Below are 18,875 nucleotides of genomic sequence, written 5' to 3'. Positions count from 1 at the left end.
GATCCATTTCCTTTCTGCATTTTATCAGTGATATGCTTTCTCCAAATTAAGAAGAAAGTCGCTGTCCTCTCAAGATAATTTTTTTTTTTTTGCCAATTGTAAGTAGATTTTTCCGTCAACCTGAAGACAGAATTTGCTGTTAATCTGGAGCAGTTGACTGCCAATTAATTGGAGTATTTGGTGTTGAAATGAGTTTCTTCACCTCCTTATATAGGCAACAAATACTCGAAGAGGCACAACTTTAATATGGCCAACCTTGGTTTAAGTAGCCAATAGAAAATTCCATTAAATTAATCTGTTCTTTGCTTCCACCAAGGCTGACTTTGTCATTGGGAAATGGTAGGAAAATCTGTCTTGAATCAATGCTGAAATGAATCATCTCTCGCCTTTATTTATAGCAATTTGCTTTTGAAAGGATCTACCCTTGCAAAGAGGCCAACTTGCTCTTAATTTGACCAATGAAATTTGTTAATTTGAATTGTTTTTAGGCCTCTACAGGCTGCCCTTGACTATAGGGTTCGGAAATGCTTTCAAAAACAAGAATTTTCCCTCCAAATTTGGTGCCATCTAATGTCTAGGCAATCTCTAGGGGAGGAGGCAGAATTTTGAATATTAGAGGATTCCTCGAATCAGAGGATTTCTGACAACATAGACTTTACCATTATGACGTATAAGTCCAAAACTTTTTTTCTCAGCACCACCGAGCAGATTTCTACCTCATACACGCCCAGCGACCTGATTTTGACCATGTCTAATCTTGTTTATGTCTTGGGGGACGGAGATTTGAGAGTTAGAGGATTTTTGGGGCAGAAATCCTCTAGGATTTCTGCCACCAGTTGGCTTCTCCTTAGTGGTGTTACATTTCTAACTTTCTCATACTTCATGCCTTTCAATCTGTTTGTAAGTTATAGCCAGTTTTGAGTATTACAAAGAGTGCAGGGATTTTAAAATCAGAGGATTTCATGGGGCGGAATTCCTCAAATTAGAGGTTTTCTACCACCACGTAGCAAACCATTTTGTCTAAAAAACATCTCTCACGCCCTCGATGCATCATTTAACACCAATTCTCCTTTCAATTCGTTCTTCCTCCGCTATGTCTATGTTTGGATCAAATTCTTGCATTAGGATTACACTCTGAGGGAGAATTTTTAAAACTCTGAGGGATGGTTAAGATTGGCAGAATTCCTCAAACCAGAGGATTTCTGCCCATGACATGTGCTCATAAACTTGCCTCAAAAGGGTGTTGGTAGTTTCAATACTTTACCAACTTGACCCCTTCAACTCTTTTCCTCGTTTGTCATGTCCCCTTCTCAATTTTAGTTCTGGGTGACAGAATTAATCTATCTCCACATCCGGATAGATTAATATCGACTTCAGGCAGGATGCTATCCTGTCACAAAAAGGGGAATTTAATTTAATATATTCCGAGACTTTATTAAAGGTACAGAGTTAAGTCACTTTAATGTTTTAAAGTTATTTACTTTATAAATAGCTTTAAGTGACTTCAGGACGAAAATGACTTTTTAATCCCACATTCTTTGCATGCGGTACTTTTGCCTCATTCCGAGGCTATAAATGCACGAGTTTGCATTGGGATTAACAAAAAAGAAAATTTATGCACTAGATATTCTGAATCTTAGTTGCTTTAATGTGACTGGACTGTGACTTTGAGGACGAAACCCCTCAAGTTTGGAGACATGTAAGGAGCTGGACGATACCCCAAGCCTCCTTTAAATGTGAGTATAAGACATTGGGCAGAAATCGACAAATAATAAGGTTGAATGAATCAAACAATGGAAAACAGGTATGTAGCAAACACGTGACCTTGGTAATTTTAGTACCTACTGTTCTGTGTTTTCCATCCAGTAATAGACATCATTACCAGTTTAGCATATGAAGAACAAGGATACTGGTGGTGTAGCCATGGTCTGCAAATCGTAGTGCTCCCCATGAATATTTTGAAGCTAATGTTGCCTTGATAGCACAGTCGGGTTGAGAATTAGGCGTCTGGGAAAACTCTCGACAAGCTAGGATATCGGAAGTACAGGCGTATTAGCAGTGCGTCCCAGATATAGTGCACCCATTCGAACGTCATGGCAGTAGGAACGAGCTGAGAGCCATTCGGGATTAAGACACTTCCAAATGGCATTTGAGAAGGTGGTCATTTACGTTGGATAGAGAGTAGGTTGAATGTCGAGTTTGCATCTCACGTTGCCCTCTTTACACGTCCAGTAACAGGAATCGAAGGTGTATAGTTTGTGGGCATTGGCGGTCAGTTAGTCCTTTCACGCCCAGATAAATGCATAGCGTCCATGACGGGTCGGGCTTCCTAAAATCGTGAGGGAGGTTGCAGTGGGTTCATGTTATTGGAGAGTTGGGAAATAAAAACGTGGAGGGGACACCTAGGCAGTTGTTGGTCCACAACGGTAGTGGAGAATCAGCATTGACGCTTCCATACGGTAGACTCACCTTCTAGCAAGTTCTAGATTAACGAGAGGTCTGTAACGTTTGTGCTATTACAGTCCATTCTGTGTTGGCATGTGAAACGGGTTGATGTTTCTTAATGTTGTGTTTTTTGAATAACATAATATATTTGAGGTCACATTTAATTTCAAAGGCTGAAGAAAATACTGTTCTTGAACCGTGGAAGTATTTGAATATTTTGATATAAAATTTACAGTACAGAGTTAAAATACTAATTGAATTGTTCACCTGGGGTCTGTTTCCATACTGCTCTACATAAGGATTTTTTATGCATTTTCATAGACACTTGAATCTCATGTAACAGTAATCAGTTCAGAGAATTCTTTAATGGTTACTCCAATTGGTATGCAAACTGTTTGACGAAATTAACACTACAGATTATATAAGCATTGATAAAAAATTTAAGGACAGTTCACTACAGTGGTATCAGAGCTAAAGACCCTGCCAGCTTGTGGAGGAAAACTATTTTTGCAGGTTCTTGAATGAGTAAAAGGCAGTATACATTTTGTCATCTTTAGCCGGAAAAGTCAGAATCTTTAGAACGTCTAGTGGTGGAAGATAGTTATTCAGTGGATGAGGATATAAGCTTTGGGCCAGAAGTTTAGGTTGAACAAACTACTAGATTTGAACAAGTTCAGGAACAAGCATTAGTGGCTCCAATGGCACGAAATGACGACGCAATAGATAGGGAAGTAATGGAAACCATGCGGGCCATTAGAGAAGGGCAAAATAACATTGCTACAGCGTTACAGCAGCTCACAGGTGCCATGCAGCAGTTAGCTCCTGAAAATAGGAGAGCGCCCAGCCACCACAGTGGGGGTGGTAGCATAGCAGGAACATCCCGTACAGCAGGAACTCCAACTCGGAATACAGATAGACCCTTGATGCCTATTTTTGTGGGAAATAATGTTGAGAGACCTCAACATGATAGAAGGCCCAGGATGCAAAATAGGGATCTTAAACATGCCATGAACAAATTAACACTTCCCACTTTCGATGGCAGCAATAAAACTACAGCCAGAGCATGGATTCATAAATTGGATACCTACCTAACACTCAACCCCATGACGAAAACAGAAACTATTAGATTTGCCACTATGCATCTTGAGGGGCCAGCTTATGATTGGTGGCACCATGGACTTGTTACCCAGGATCACAGACTCATCACTTCATACGAGGTTTTCAGCTCAAAGTTGATTAACCATTTTGACAGGAAAGATATCGAGGTCTACTACAGGGATTTGGCCCAGTTACGGCAGAGCGGGACTTTGGATCACTATATAGATGAGTTTCAGTGGATATCAGCGATGGTATCGGATATGTCCGAGCAGCGCAAGGTGATGTTATTCACTGAAGGATTACAGGACAGATTTAGAGGTTTGGTCAAAGTCCTAAAACCAAACACCTTGGATGACGCCATTAAGATTGCTCACGATTTGGACACACCTACCTCATTGTCACAACCTTCTAAGAAATCCTATAAGGGATCCACTTCTTATAAGGGAAATAAAAAACAGCAAAAGACAGACACCCCCAGATTGGATTTTGAGACACGCAATGAATTAAGGAGGAAGAAGTTATGTTTTACTTGCAGAGAGCCTTGGACTCCTGATCACAGATGCTTGGGTAAAGGCAAAATCCATTACGTTGAGGTCCATTCTGAGGAGGAGGAAGAGGTGGAAGAGCCTCAGGAAGAGAATACCAGTGGGGACAGCGAGGAGGAGAAGGAAGTTGAAGGGCAGCCTGGTAAAGGTAAGAAGAAACAAACTAGTACGGAACAGCCTCCAGTTTTAGCTACCCTTTCGAGTGACCCAGCATGTCATCCTTTCAGGGCGAAGGGAGTTGTTAGAGGCCAGCGTATTATTTGCCTTTTAGATACAGGAGCCTCACATAATTTTATCAGTACATAGATGGTATCTAGGAGGGGATTACAGACAATGGCCATACCTGAGTTTGATGTTAAGGTAGTTGGTGGAGAAGTTTTGAGGTGCACAGAGAAGGTAGCAAGGCTCTAGATTCAGTTTGATGGTTACCTTTTAGAGGCTGATTTCTATGTGGTTGATCTGGATGGACTCGATGCCATTTTGGGAAGACAATGGTTGAGTACTCTTCGTCGGTATACATTTGATAATGAGACTATGCAGCTGGAGTTTTTACAAGATGATAGACTGGTGATCCTTAGAGCTATTTCTAATAGTAGTCCCAGGGTGATTTCCGCTCACAGGATGGAGGCTATTTTAAGACATGAGGATATGGAGTGGGCTACTCAGTGTTTCATCTTGTCTAAGGAGACACAGGGTATAGGACAGCATTATCACTATGACATACAATCAGTTATAGATAAGCACAGGAGAGTGTTTGAGGATATTCCTCTTGGGGTTCCTCCAAATAGGGGATTTGAGCATATTATTGAGCTTGAGGAGGGAGCTAAACCTGTTATCATTACACCTTATCGTCATCCCAAGCATTACAAGGAGGAAATAGAGAAGACGATAAAGGAGCTTTTGGATATGGGGCATATTAGGCCCAGCTCGAGTCCCTTTGCATCCTCGGTAGTGTTAGTTAAGAAGAAGGATGGCACCCTTTGAATGTGCATAGATTACCGCGCATTGAACAAGAGAACTATCAAGAACAGGTACCCAATTCCCCACATTGATGAGTTGTTGGATGAGCTTCATGGGGTAGTTTATTTCTCTAAGATAGATCTTCGCTCAGGGTACCATTAGATACGGGTCCGGAAAGAAGATGTGCATAAGACAGCCTTCAGATGCCATTATGGACATTACGAGTTCTTGGTGATGCCATTTGGGCTCACTAACGCACCAGCCACTTTCTAGTCTTGCATGAACCATATTTTTAAAAAATAGTTAAGGAAGTGTGTTTTGGTATTCTTTGATGACATATTAATTTACAGCAGAAATTGGGAGGAACATTTACAACATCTGGATGAGGTTCTTAGTATCTTAGAGGAGAACCTTTTATTCGCAAAAGAATCTAAGTGCGAATTCGGGTTGACTGAGATTCTTTACTTGGGTCATATAATTGGAGTTGAGGGAGTTAAGGTGCACCAGGAGAAAATCAGAGCAATTTTGGATTGGCCACCATTGAAAGATGTTTTAGAATTGCGGGGTTTCCTTGGTCTATGTTCCTATTATCGACGGTTTGCCAAGGGTTTTTCACAGGTAGCTGCACCCCTCACTGATTTGACACGGAAAGGGAATTTTTCTTGGACAAAGGACGCTGTGGTAGCATTTGATAAGCTGAAACAGGTGATGAGCTCTTGCCCAGTGCTAGCGCTTCCTGATTTCTCTAAGCCCTTTGTTTTAGAATGTGATGCATCGGGAAGCGGAATAGGGGCTGTTTTGATGCAGCACCATCACCCTATTGCTTTTGAGAGCAGAAAACTGCGGGGCAGCGAGGTATTATATTCCACATATGATAAGGAGATGCTGGCCATAATGCATGCGTTAGCAAAATTCAGACAATACTTGGTAGGAAGTAAATTTACAGTTAAAACTGATCATAATAGCTTACGTTACTTCCTAGAATAGAAGGAACTGAATGAAAGACAACAGAAATGGGTCAGCAAAATACAAGCATATGATTTTGACATTGAATATGTGAAGGGGAAAAATAATGTTGTTGCTGATGCTCTATCTCGTAGACCCCCAGTATTGGATTGCTACATCATTTTTGAAATTTCAGTGGATTGGAGATCACAGCTTCTAGTGGAGTATTCCAAAAATGCTCACGCATGTCAGATTTTGGATGGCATACTTCAGGATGAACGGTACAAGGTATTGAATGATATTATATACTATAAGGATAGAATCTACCTCGTACCCAATTCTAAACTTAAGAAAGACATTATGCGCGCTACACATGATACACCAACAGCAGGGCACCCTGGGTTTTTCAAAACTTACAGGCAGATTAGAGAGAGATTCTCTTGGAAGGGGCTTAAGGATGATGTGTTACAGCATATTAGAGAGTGTCAGACTTGTCGGCAGAACAAGTCTGAACAGGGTTTTCCAGCAGGATTACTTTAGCCCCTCCCCATTCCAGCTCAGAGATGGGAGAGCCTTTCTATGGATTTCATCACCGGGTTGCTGAGGGTCCAAGGCAGGGATTGCATCTTTGTAGTGGTGGACAGGTTGACCAAGTACGCGCATTTCTTCGCGATATTTGCAGATTGGTCGGCTTCCCAGGTAGCTGAATTGTTCTTCTGAGAGATTTTTAGACTCCATGGATTACCTAAAACCATTGTAAGTGATAGAGACAATAGATTTCTCAGTTCCTTTTGGCAGGAGATTTTTAGGTTGACTGGTACAGAATTGACTCCTAGCACAAGTTATCATCCACAGACTGATGGCCAGACCGAGATAGTGAACAAGTGGGTGGAAGGCTACTTGAGGAACTACATTGCAGGTCAGCAGAGAGCGTGGGTCAAGTGGCTGTACTTGGGGGAGTATTGTTATAACTCCACCTATCATATGTCTATTCGGATGACCCCTTTCCGTGCACTCTACGGCTATGAGCCTCCTTCCTTTATTGATTTGGCTTTGTCAGACAGTAGAGCGCCATTAGCTAAAGATTGGATTGAGGAGCAGTAGGATATCCTTAGAGCTCTTAGGGATAATATTCAGCAGGCGCAGAATCAGCAGAAGTTGTACGTTGACCGACATCGCACAGAGTGGAGTTTTGAGGTTGGAGATAGAGTTTTTCTTCGGCTACTGCCTTATAGACAGAGCTCATTGAAGAAAAGCGAGGCCAAGAAACTTAAGCCTAGATTTTATGGACCTTATTGTATCACCAAGAGGATAGGGGAGGTCGCGTATGAGTTGGAGTTACCCGATGATAGCCGGATCCACAATGTCTTTCATGTGTCGTGCCTCAAGAAGGCAGCGGGCCAGCAGATTGTGCCATCAGAGAGTTTACCTCCACTTGATGAAGTGGGTAAACTTGTTTTGGTACCAAAGGAGGTGATTGAGTCCAGGGAGAGGAAGCTACGCAACAGGACTATCAGAGAATATCTGATCAGGTTGAAAGACTTGCCTTATGAGGATGCCACTTGGGAAGGCGAGTCCATATTGCAGCACCCAGCATTGAGATTGCTTGAGGGCAAGCAATCCTGGGAAGGGAGGACTGCCATGTCCCCTTCTCAATTTTAGTTCTGGGCGACAGAATTAATCTATCTCCACATCCTGATAGATTAATATCGACTTCAGGCAGGATGCTATCCAGTCACAAAAAGGGGAATTTAATTTAATATATTCTAGGACTTTATTAAAGGTACAGAGTTAAGTCACTTTAATGTTTTAAAGTTATTTACTTTATAAATAGCTTTAAGTGACTACAGGACGAAAATGACTTTTTAATTCCACATTCTTTGCACGTGGTACTTTTCCCTCATTCCGAGGCTATAAATGCACGAGTTTGCATTGGGATTAATGCAGAAGAAAATTTATGCACTAGATATTTTGAATCCTGGTTGCTTTAATGTGACTGGACTGTGACTTTGAGGATGAAACCCCTCAAGTTTGGAGACATGTAAGGAGCTGGACGATACCCCAAGCCTCCTTTAAATGTGAGTATAAGACATTGGGCAGAAATCGGCAAATAATAAGGTTGAATGAATCAAAGAATGGAAAACAGGTATGTAGCAAACGTGTGACCTTGGTAATTTCAGTACCTACTGTTTTGTGTTTTCCATCCAGTAATAGACGTCATTACCAGTTTAGCATATGAAGAACAAGGATACTGGTGGTGTAGCCATGGTCTGCAAATCGTAGTGCTCCCCATGAATATTTTGAAGCTAATGTTGCCTTGATAGCACAGTCGGGTTGAGAATCAGGTGTTTGGGAAAACTCTCGACAAGCCAGGATATTGGAAGTACATGCGTATTGGCAGTGTGTCCCAGATATAGTGCACCCATTCGAACGTCATGGCAGTAGGAACGAGCTGAGAGCCATTCGGGATTAAGACACTTCCAAACGGCATTTGAGAAGGTGGTCATTTACGTTGGATAGAGAGCAGGTTGAATGTCGAGTTTGCATCTCACGTTGCCCTCTTTACACGTCCAGTAACAGGAATCAAAGGTGTACAGTTTGTGGGCATTGGCGCTCAGTTAGTCCTTTCATGCCCAGTTAAATGCATAGCATCCATGACGGGTCGGGCTTCCTAAAATCGTGAGGGAGGTTGCAGTGGGTTCATGTTATTGGAGAGTTGGGAAATAAAAACGTGGAGGGGACACCTAGGCAGTTGTTGGTCCACAGCGGTATTGGAGAATCAGCACTGACGCTTCGATACGGTAGACTCACCTTCTACCAAGTTCCAGATTAACGAGAGGTCTGTAACGTTTGTGCTATCACAGTCCATTCTGTGTTGGCATGTGAAACGGGTTGATGTTTCTTAATGTTGTGTTTTTTGAATAACATAATATATTTGAGGTCACATTTAATTTCAAAGGCTGAAGAAAATACTGTTCTTGAACCGTGGAAGTATTTGAATATTTTGATATAAAATTTACAGTACAGAGTTAAAATACTAATTGAATTGTTCACCTGGGGTCTGTTTCCATACTGCTCTACATAAGGATTTTTTATGCATTTTCATAGACACTTGAATCTCATGTAACAGTAATCAGTTCAGAGAATTCTTTAATGGTTACTCCAATTGGTATGCAAACTGTTTGACGAAATTAACACTACAGATTGTATAAGCATTGATCAAAAATTTAAGGACAGTTCACTACATCGTTCTTCGCCCTTCGAATCACACCAAAACATGAAAACTCAAGGTTGGGTGGAGATGCCTTTGCTAGAGGAATTTCCATGGTGGAAATCCTCTAATCACTCAAATCAAAAGAATTCCCAAGGATTCTTGGCACTCAAAATCCAAACCCTCAAGTCACTGAAACTTGGACTTGAGGCTCAATCTCCCTGACTTTATCTCGCCACCTGCTAAGGCCAAAAGACTTGAAAAAAGCTGCAGACCCTAAAGACCACAAAGACCTACAATTAAGAGAAAAGAGGGGTTCCATTTGCAATGGCGTGATGGTTTGAAAACTTTAGAAGTGGTGCCTAGGGTTTCTAGGGCAAACAGTGTTCCTGCAAATGGATTGGAGTCTTTGACAATTATTCCCAAAATCGGTGTGATCTCAGCATTGCATTGAGGATTTGATGATATTTCCACAGAATTACAGTGCTGTTTTGTAACAATTTCTTTTGATGATATTTGGTATAATTATGGGTTTTGAGTTTTATGTCAATTTTTTATCAACAAATATCGAAGTTTTTTAGAAGTCGATCAAGTGGTGCCTAGGGTTTCTAGGGCAACTTTGTTCTCAACTTCTTGCAAATGGATTGGGGTTTTTGACGATTTGTCTCAAAATCACTCTCATCATCACATTGAGAATTTGATGATATTTCCACAAAATTGCAGTGCTGTTTTGTATCAATTTCTTTTGACGATATTTGGTTTAATCATGGTTACAGAGTTTTTTGCCAAACTTTGATCAACAAATATCAAAGTTTTCGAGAATCTGATCTCTCTCTCTCTGGATAATGGGATGGATGGCTTGGTTGTGCATCATTAGGTTAGAAGGCACTTAAAGTGTTCTTGTACTTTGTCATGTATGGAAGTTCTGTAGAAAACAATTGGCCAATGAGAAGTCCAACTAGGGGCGGGCTTATGTCTTAAATCATTCTGAAGAGGAGTCAGCCTTCCTTGCATTAATTGGCTAAATGACTGACAGATTATGTCCTTTTGTGTTGGATGTTTTCGTTATTGATGTCAAAAGGATGGTGATCAAGCTTGTGTAAACATTAGATAATTCAATTGAGGTTTTTCACCTGCATGACCGGCTTCAACTGCTTGGTTTGGTTGAGCTGCCTCTCTGCTTACTTGGCTGAGCTATATATGAGCTGGGTGCTTAGGTGCCTACTTGTCATGAGTTGCCTGCCTGCCTGCCTGCCTGCCTATTTGTCTACTTGTTTTTATCAGATTAAAATCTTTGCTGAGTCAGCAGTTGGCTCTTCACATCTGGGTGGATTAATAATTTGTGTTGTGAGTATGATAGTGGCTGGGAAGTGTTTTATACACATCGTGCTGTGTGTCCTAATGTTTATCGAGAGCTGCTTGCATTTTACAGTGTCGTGTATCCCTTGAAGACAAATAGGTGGAGTTTCTGTATTCTATATTTGTGGTGGACAACTGACGAATCCTTTTTGGCAGAAATATAACAGAAATCTCTTTAGAATTGTCTCCATTCTATTAAGGACGATTCTATTTCTAGGTCTCACGACATCTGACTGAAGTTTCAAACAATGCTTGTAAAATTCAAAGGATAAATGATTTGAGTAGTGTTAAATAAAAATCCCATGCATGGTCAAAAAGAGGTGTGCGTTAAGATATCATGGATGCTTTCAGAATTATGTGGAGGTTGTTAGATTTGTTAATGCTTCTAGTAACGTGGCTACAGATGTATACATGCTTCTATTGTAAAGACTATTCTAAGTGGGGTGTTGTGGTTTAAAAAGAAAAGAAAAGATTAGAACATGAGATTGAAGTTCGAACAAAGCCTGGAAGTGTCTTTTTTAATTATTTAAAATATTCTGGAGTTTCACATATTTTGACAAAAGTTCCTGTGTAAAACGTGTGCAAGAAAAACTACAAAACAAAGATGTGAATGTGTGGAAGCTACAACGTTTCTGCAAGTTCTTCAGCTATAATAATATATACACTCTTTGGTTTGTAAAATATATTTTTTTAAGGAAGGTGAACTATTGATTTTGTAGGAACCAAAAAGGATTATTCCTACGAAGTTGGGTTTGCACCCTGCAGCCTGGATTTGAGTCTGGGTTCGCACAGGTCCAGCTTTGTGTCTGGATTCGCTGCAGGTCTGGGCAGGGCCCAGATTTCGGACTGTGGGTCCATTCGAGTCCTTGCTGGCACGAATCTGGGTGAACCCAGGAGGACCCACAACAGTAGGGTCCAAAAAATGAAATAAAACAACATAATTTTTTATAATGTAACCCTAAAAGGACCCTAATAAAAAATATTTCACTCATCTAATCTCTCATTTACTCTCTCATTTTGGTATGCCCATTTTGCAAGTTTTAAGAGGTTGTAGAGATTGTTTGTTCCAATGATGAGGATCTAGATATAATTGCAGCGGGCGATGAAGCCATTGATCCCTCATTGTTTGATGACCCATTTGACCCTTGAAGGGCATTTGATACTATGATCATTGATGAGCTATTAAACACCTCCCATTTATCATTATGTTTCAAACTTTAATATTTGATGAACTACGCTATGTTTTGAAATTTCATTTTGCAATTTAGTAATTCAATGTGTGATCTTCTTTACAATCATGAACGTAGATTAATGGGCGGGTATTTAATGTATATCTTTGACATTTGTCATTGATCAATGATCAAGCAACATATATTCATACTATGAAATGACTAAGTTTTGCAATTATGCATGTTTCTCTTATTTTTTTGTTTGTATATATATATGTGTGTGTGTGTGTGTGTGTGTCTATATATATATAGACGCACACACATACAGTCCCAAATCCACCCACGAACCCAAATGGGAATTTGTTTTTTGCCCAAACCCATGAACCCGAACCCGAACCCGAACCCGAATCTGTCCCTGACCCTGAATCGGTAACTTAGGATTATTCATTCACGAGCGTGTGTGATGTGTTAAGAATCTGGCTGTCAATACATGCAGGAGAAAGCTCGATTTTGTTTTGTGAGACTAAGAACAAGAAAAAATGGTATTAGAGGAAGAATTTTTGAGAAACAAGACCAAGTGATAAAAAAGGAGACATTCATCTTCAGACTATATTCGACAGATTAGAAGAAACTATGTTTTATGCAAAAGTAAGTCTGTCTTCAGCTTGGGTTGCTTCAGCAAATGTAGTACAAAGTCAAAGTTCTCAAATTTTTTGTTGCTAGACTATTTTCTTCTGTATTTGTTGGTTGCTGTTATTTTCATACACTTGAGTCCATATTTAAGTTGTTGATCTTTATAATTTGAGGGTTGTAGCCATATGGTAGCCGAGTTGGAGTTCATTGATTTGTGTTGGTTGAATCTCCAAGTTGAATCCGGAAGTGTCCTTCGACCTTACTTTTTTACCTGGGTTGTAGCCCATCTTGATTATTAGTGGACTGCAATTTTTTACCCAAAAGGGTTTTCCACGTGATAAATTCTTGTGTCGTCGTCATAACTTGCTTGTGCAATCTGTCTTGATGTTTTGTGGCCTTTACTTGTAGTTAAATTTTTAAAATATTGATTCACCCCCTCCCCTTCTCAGTATTTTTCTCTGGGTTTTCATTCTGTAGGATAGTTAGTAATTCATCCTAAGAACTTTTGTCTCTATTGTAATTAGGAAATTGATCAATGTGCAGTTCTTAATATTCATCCAACCATTGTAGACAATAGCATGGCATTTTTTATGCCAATTTCTCTTTTGTTCTGTTACTGTGTCCTCAATGATTTTTGCAACTTCGTTCAACAAGGGTCTACCCAAATTATATGCTTTTGTTATCATGCACACTTTTTTGGCAATTGACAATGCATTGATCAATGAGTCCCAATATGGGCTACTTGCAACAAAATGGTATACTATTATAGCACATGGTTCCTTGTGTCATAATGTTTCTCTTGGTTCTACATGCAAAGAATAAAGAACCCCAAAGATTGTGTTCAACTAGTTCTTCAGTGAACCAGCTTGGTATTTGTGTGGGCACAACAAGAGGTTACTGCATTAGTGTTCATGTTAAGAGGAGAACTCATGACAAGTCAACTTGTCTCAGCTGTCCTATTCATTGTCTTTTTAAATTTCTTCTCGTATGAAGAAGGGACATGTTTCCAATGAGAATTACACATTTGGATGTCATAGCCAAGAATTTCTGCATGGTGACATTTGAGTTGAATGATTTATCCTTAACCCTCAAACCATAATAATTGCCCACTACCATTTTTGTGTTTGTACTTAGTGGGCCGTGCCTTCAAATCCTTGGCATTGGCACCACTACAATTACATTCAGATGCTGCCATGCCTTCACTTGCTCTTGGCACCAATATAATCACATTTTGATTTGGATGCTATCTCTATTTGCAAAGTTGCAAACTCTAATGCAAAAAATTGAAAAAACAAAACAAAACATGAAAGATTAAAGCCCTAGAAGTGGTAGAATACAACAAAAATGAAAGAAACAAAGAATGCTAAATTCTAAGTAAAAAAGAGTTATGTATCTCTTCCAATTCTGATCAATAAATTTACAAAATTGGTTGGAGATGACTCAAAGTGTGTCCCAAAACTGGAAAATAACGCAATTAAGTCAGTGAGTCAAGAACACAAGAATGAATATCATAAACATGAAAGTAAGCAGGGTTTTGTTGTTAAGGTCGCAATCTGTTCTTTTTTCACCGCTAGGTGAGTTTTCTCTTGGGACTTGTGACTAGCTGCAAGTTAACTTCTTACCCAATGGTGTAGTAACCCCTGAAGGAACTTATATTCAAATGCAATTCTTTTGGTATTATTAGTGCAAATACATGGAAACGAGATGTAACAATGATGCCAAAATTTTTGATTCAGAATTATTACAGTGAAATCATATGTTGATGAAGTACAATGATAATAGTGATGCCCGAGAATGGGAATGCATCAAGCATAGACATTGTAGTGCGACATCCTGCATGCATACTGTAGCAATTAAAATTTATTCTCCAATTTAAGCACAAAATAGAACTCCTGAATTGAAGCTCTCCCAAATACCAAATTCAATGGATATTTCACCACCTCAAATGGTTGCAACACTGAAGAGTTGACGTTCTCCAATGGCTGACTGAAATCGGAAACCTTAGTTTCTTCTTCCAACTTGATATCAAATGCAATTCACAAAATCGGATGATAAACAATGAAGCTCTCACCTCTTTTTATACTTTTCCTTGACCCTCGTAGAAGGAAATAAAATATTTAATAATTGCATTCTCTAGAAGTTTCCCCCTTCCAATGATTAATGCACTTGCTAGAAGCTTCTCTCTTGCAATACAATAATTAAATAAAATATTTAATAATTGCATTCTTTAGAAGTTTCCCCCTCCCAATAATTAATGCACTTGCTAGAAGCTTCTCCCTTGCAATACAATAATTAATTGTGCTTCTAGAAAATTGAATTACTAGAAGCTTCCCCCTTCCAATAATTAATGCATTCTCCAATAAATTAAATTAATTAAATATAAAGTCAGTTTTTTTTTTTTTGACTTTATAAGAAATTAATTTAATCAATTTCTCCTTATTTCTCCACTTAGCCTTCGGAGAATGTAAAGGCTAAGAACTCCACTGATATGCTAAAAAGATGGGGACATTACAAATGGGTTCTCGTTCAAAACTCACTGGTGATTTTTTGGGCAAGTAACTTGCTAGTCCTGCCAGGAGCACTCCTGAGTCTGTAACTTACTTTGGGAATGATGTAAGGTACACCTTTTCTTTTTACTGCTAGATGAGTTTTCTTTTGAGACTCATGAGTAACTGCAAATTATCTTGTTACCAGTGGGTTCTTGTTCAAAACTCAATGGTGATTTTTTGGGCAAGAAACTTGCTGGCCTTGTGAGGAAACCTCCAGAGTTTGTAACTTGTGAAGTATAGGATTGGTGTAATAGCAATAAATGGAAATTATTGCATGGCCATCTCATTCTTATGCCAACATTGTCATAACATTTGAATTACTAAAATAATCATCTTTTTCTTTTTAAAATCCGTAGTCCATCTTTGCTGGTATTTGTTTCCACCTCTCCATCCATGTTATAATGTTCATCATAGATTTGTTTGAGAAAGTAATTGAAAAATGAAAATGCCACCAGAATTTCATGATTTTTTTTCTTTCAAGTTTTTTCTGAGATTGTAAACAGTGCTACAAAAGCAAAATGAATTCATCAGAAATTTGTTTAAGTAGCTTATTGAATAATAAAAGGCTCACCTGAGTCTCATGTTTTTTTTAATCTTTTTTCTGAATGGAAACAGTTCTACAAAAGCAAAATGAAGAAAGATGTGATCGTGAGCTGGAGATTATAAGAAAAGGGGCAGAATCTGGCAACTTAACTGATGCTTCAGTTTTTAGATTTTCTGATGATGCACTTGCTGAACAGAAGGATTGCTCTAATATTGCCGATGAAAAAGTTGCTTTGGCAATTCAGGCCTATGATATGGTATATCTCATATTTCTTTTTCTTTATTGCACATTATGTTTGTGAGATGACAATGTTATATTTGATATTAAATTTGTAAATGATAGGATAATTAAAAGAAGGAATAGGATCTCAGTTTATTGTGTTTTAGATTCAATTTCTTATAAGATTGCATTCTTGAAAATTGCATTATATGAACTATCATGACACTAATTAGCAAGCTTGCTTGTATTTTCCATATACTTTATTCTATGATTCAAATACCAGATATAGATGGACAGTAATTGAATAATGCAATTACTTTGTCTCATACAATGGACCTTATGTTTAATAGTTTATATGTAGAAGGATAATGATACAAAATAACTATGGAACTGTTAACAGAAAGGATGCGAATCATCATTGAGAAGCATAATGTGTAATGTCAGCTTTTTTAGCATTCATAGCATGATGTTGTCGTTAGCCTATTTCCCCACGGCCCCATAGGCTAACCAGGATATTAAAGGGACTTAGAGGCCATTTGGCCTTGATAGTTTTAGTTGCAGGTCTTTCTGAGGGGTTTTGAGGCAACTTTGAGCATACTTACTATTTATAGTAAGTCATCTTGGATATGGTCGGACATCCAGTGGCAGTGGTATGTCGATGGTAATTGTTTAAAATCGACAAGAAGACTTGTTTATCACTGATAAGATTTGTTATGCATTGATAAAGCTATTTTATAAAGTTAAATTTAAATATTTAACTTTATTAATGCATAGACTATAGTTTGTGGGAAATATTTAAATTAAAAGAGTCCTCTTTATTTTATAACACATTGGAGACATAAGTTATATAAAGGGAGTTATGTTTTATCCCACATTGAGAAAACGAAGGATGGAGCCCTTGTGAGAACACTATAAAAGAAATGGAAGAGTTTCTTTTAAGTATGCTTGGAAATATCAAAGAAATTGGAAAATTTTCTGGAGATTGTCTCAATAGTTTGAAGGACGAAATCCCTTCAAGCTGGAAATCTTGACGCCATTGAAAGATATGGTCTTGAGATTTAACATGGTAGCAGTCCGAAAAAGCAGTCCAAAAAAGCGGAACCGAAAAAGCAGTTCGAAAAAATGGAATTGAAAAAGCAGACTGAAAAAGTAGTCCGTAAAAGCAGTTCAAAAAGCAGATCCGAAAAAGCAGTTCGAAAAAGCAAATCAGAAAAGCAAAGCAGAAGGGGCAACATTGAAGGAAATTATTACAGCCATCTACAACCAGGTTCCCTTGTTAGTATTGTTTTTTAGGGTATTATAAGTTTCAGTTGTAAGTGTGCATTATACCAGCATTATCATTTCGTAATCGATGTAAATGCCAAAGGTCTTGGCCATATTTCATGATCATTGTATTAGAAATTTCATTGCAATTAAGAAGATAATAGTTGCTGGTGTCATTTAAGCAATTCAATATCATTATTTATCAGCTAGTTAGTTTGCATACCAATTGTTTGTAAAAATGCTAGTTGGCTGTAGGTGTTCATTTCTCATGCTTAGATCATATATATGCACTGAATATTGTCAAAATTAGTAGCACACTCATGTTAGGCCATTGTGTAGTTCATTTGGAATCTTCTAGCACAAGATTCTCATTGATGCAAATTGAAAAAGAGTCATTTAAAGCCAGCTGAAATACTATATCAGTCATACGTCCCTTGCATTTGAATTGTTTGATGAAATTCCTTGAGCTTTCATCAGCATTTTTTGAGAGCAGATTTGGGCAGGGTCATTACATAATGTCTACATCAAAATTTACTTCTATGTCATACAACATCTGTTATTGTGTGATGATATTAAGTATTATTAATCTTTAACGTCATCAAAATATTTAAATGACTCAATTAAATTAGTCCCAAATTTAATAATATCTTATGGACCTTTTTAATTAACTAATTGATTATAAAATCAAACGTAATGTCTATTACGTTAATAGATAATAGTCTATTATTAGTTAATGGTAATCTACTGTATATATTTAGCTAGCTATAGCTTTTTTAGCTTTCTTTCAGCTAGAATAGAATGTTTCTAGTCTTTAACGATCATTTGCTAAGGAAACATCATTTCATTCTTTTGTATATATAGACCTCTCGGTCTCTGTTAATAACAAACAAGTGTTTTACCAATTATTTCATAATATTATGGTATTAGAGCCAATACATAATTTTTTTCCGACAAATTTATAATTTTCGAAATTATTTGTTCAATTTTTTTGAAATCATTTATGAGATTTTCTCTACAACCAATAGGATTTCTGTTCTTGAGAAAATCGTCTAGGGTTTCTTTCATTGTTTTTTGGCCATTGTTTGAAATTTGTGCCATTAACCCTTTGCATTGGTTGTTTGTTTGCTTGCACAAAACACTATCAACAATGATTTTTTTCCATCTTCATCTGAAAATGTGAAGTTCTATTGCTTGTTTTTTGCGATTTCTTTGGGGCAAATCAAACACATACACAAATCGCTGCAAAGGCCCATTTTTTGGTGTTCCTTTCTCTGCAAATCTTGTTTTACACAGTTGTTTTTTGTTTGTTTTTTCCAGCAATCTTGTGCTTTGCTTGTATCTTCTTCCAACGCCATTGTTTTTGGGCAGCAAATCATGGTTTTTTTTGGTTGTTTTTTTGCTGCAAATCACGCTGTTTTTTGCAGACATTTTATCTGCATTCCGGTCTTCAAACTTGTGGTTGTTACACTCTCTTTGGGGTCATTTTTGCTTTGCCAAACCAAAAATGATCTTAGCTCGGCTATTTGCACCCTTAGATTGCATTTTTTTGGCCTTCAAAACTCTATTTTTATGCAAATCCGAGCTTTCATGCCTGTCAACTGAATTTTTTCGAAACCCTAATTTTTGACCTTGGAATTTGTTTTTGATTACAGATTCTTGGTGGGTTTTTCGAGAGCTCAATTGGGTTGTCGTCCAATTTTTTGGATGCCTCGATTTTTGAGCCAGCAGATCTAGAAATTGACAACATATTCTCTTTGGATTTTTTGAGCTCTTTTGGGTCACTCCAAATTTTTTGGGTCGTCCATTTTTGTGCCTTGAAGAATGTGCCTTCATAGATTTTCATGTATTTTCATTGAAAAACGTGGCATGACATATCTGACAAACATTTTACTTGAGCACAACTCCAAATTCAATGGTTGAAATTACGACACTTGA

At 38.1% G+C, this 18,875-nt stretch overlaps 1 protein-coding gene across 5 annotated transcripts in view; it reads left to right on the top strand.

Moving 5' to 3' along the window:
- Positions 1-18,875, top strand: part of ING1 (RING/FYVE/PHD zinc finger superfamily protein) — an 87,906-nt gene that overhangs the window by 6,086 nt on the left and 62,945 nt on the right. For all 5 annotated transcript variants that reach the window (XM_089811402.1, XM_089811399.1, XM_089811403.1 and 2 more), the window contains exon 4: positions 15,530-15,714. In XM_089811402.1, the coding sequence (XP_089667528.1) occupies positions 15,530-15,714 (185 nt within the window). The remainder of the gene's footprint in view (positions 1-15,529; positions 15,715-18,875) is intronic.

The sequence above is a fragment of the Cupressus sempervirens genome, chromosome 11, assembly GCF_028749045.1.
Source record: "Cupressus sempervirens isolate cs-2001-9-10 chromosome 11, ASM2874904v1, whole genome shotgun sequence".
Taxonomy (NCBI): domain Eukaryota; kingdom Viridiplantae; phylum Streptophyta; class Pinopsida; order Cupressales; family Cupressaceae; genus Cupressus; species Cupressus sempervirens.
The sequence above is the reverse complement of the archived record's forward strand: the minus strand, read 5'-3'. Positions and strand labels throughout refer to the sequence as shown.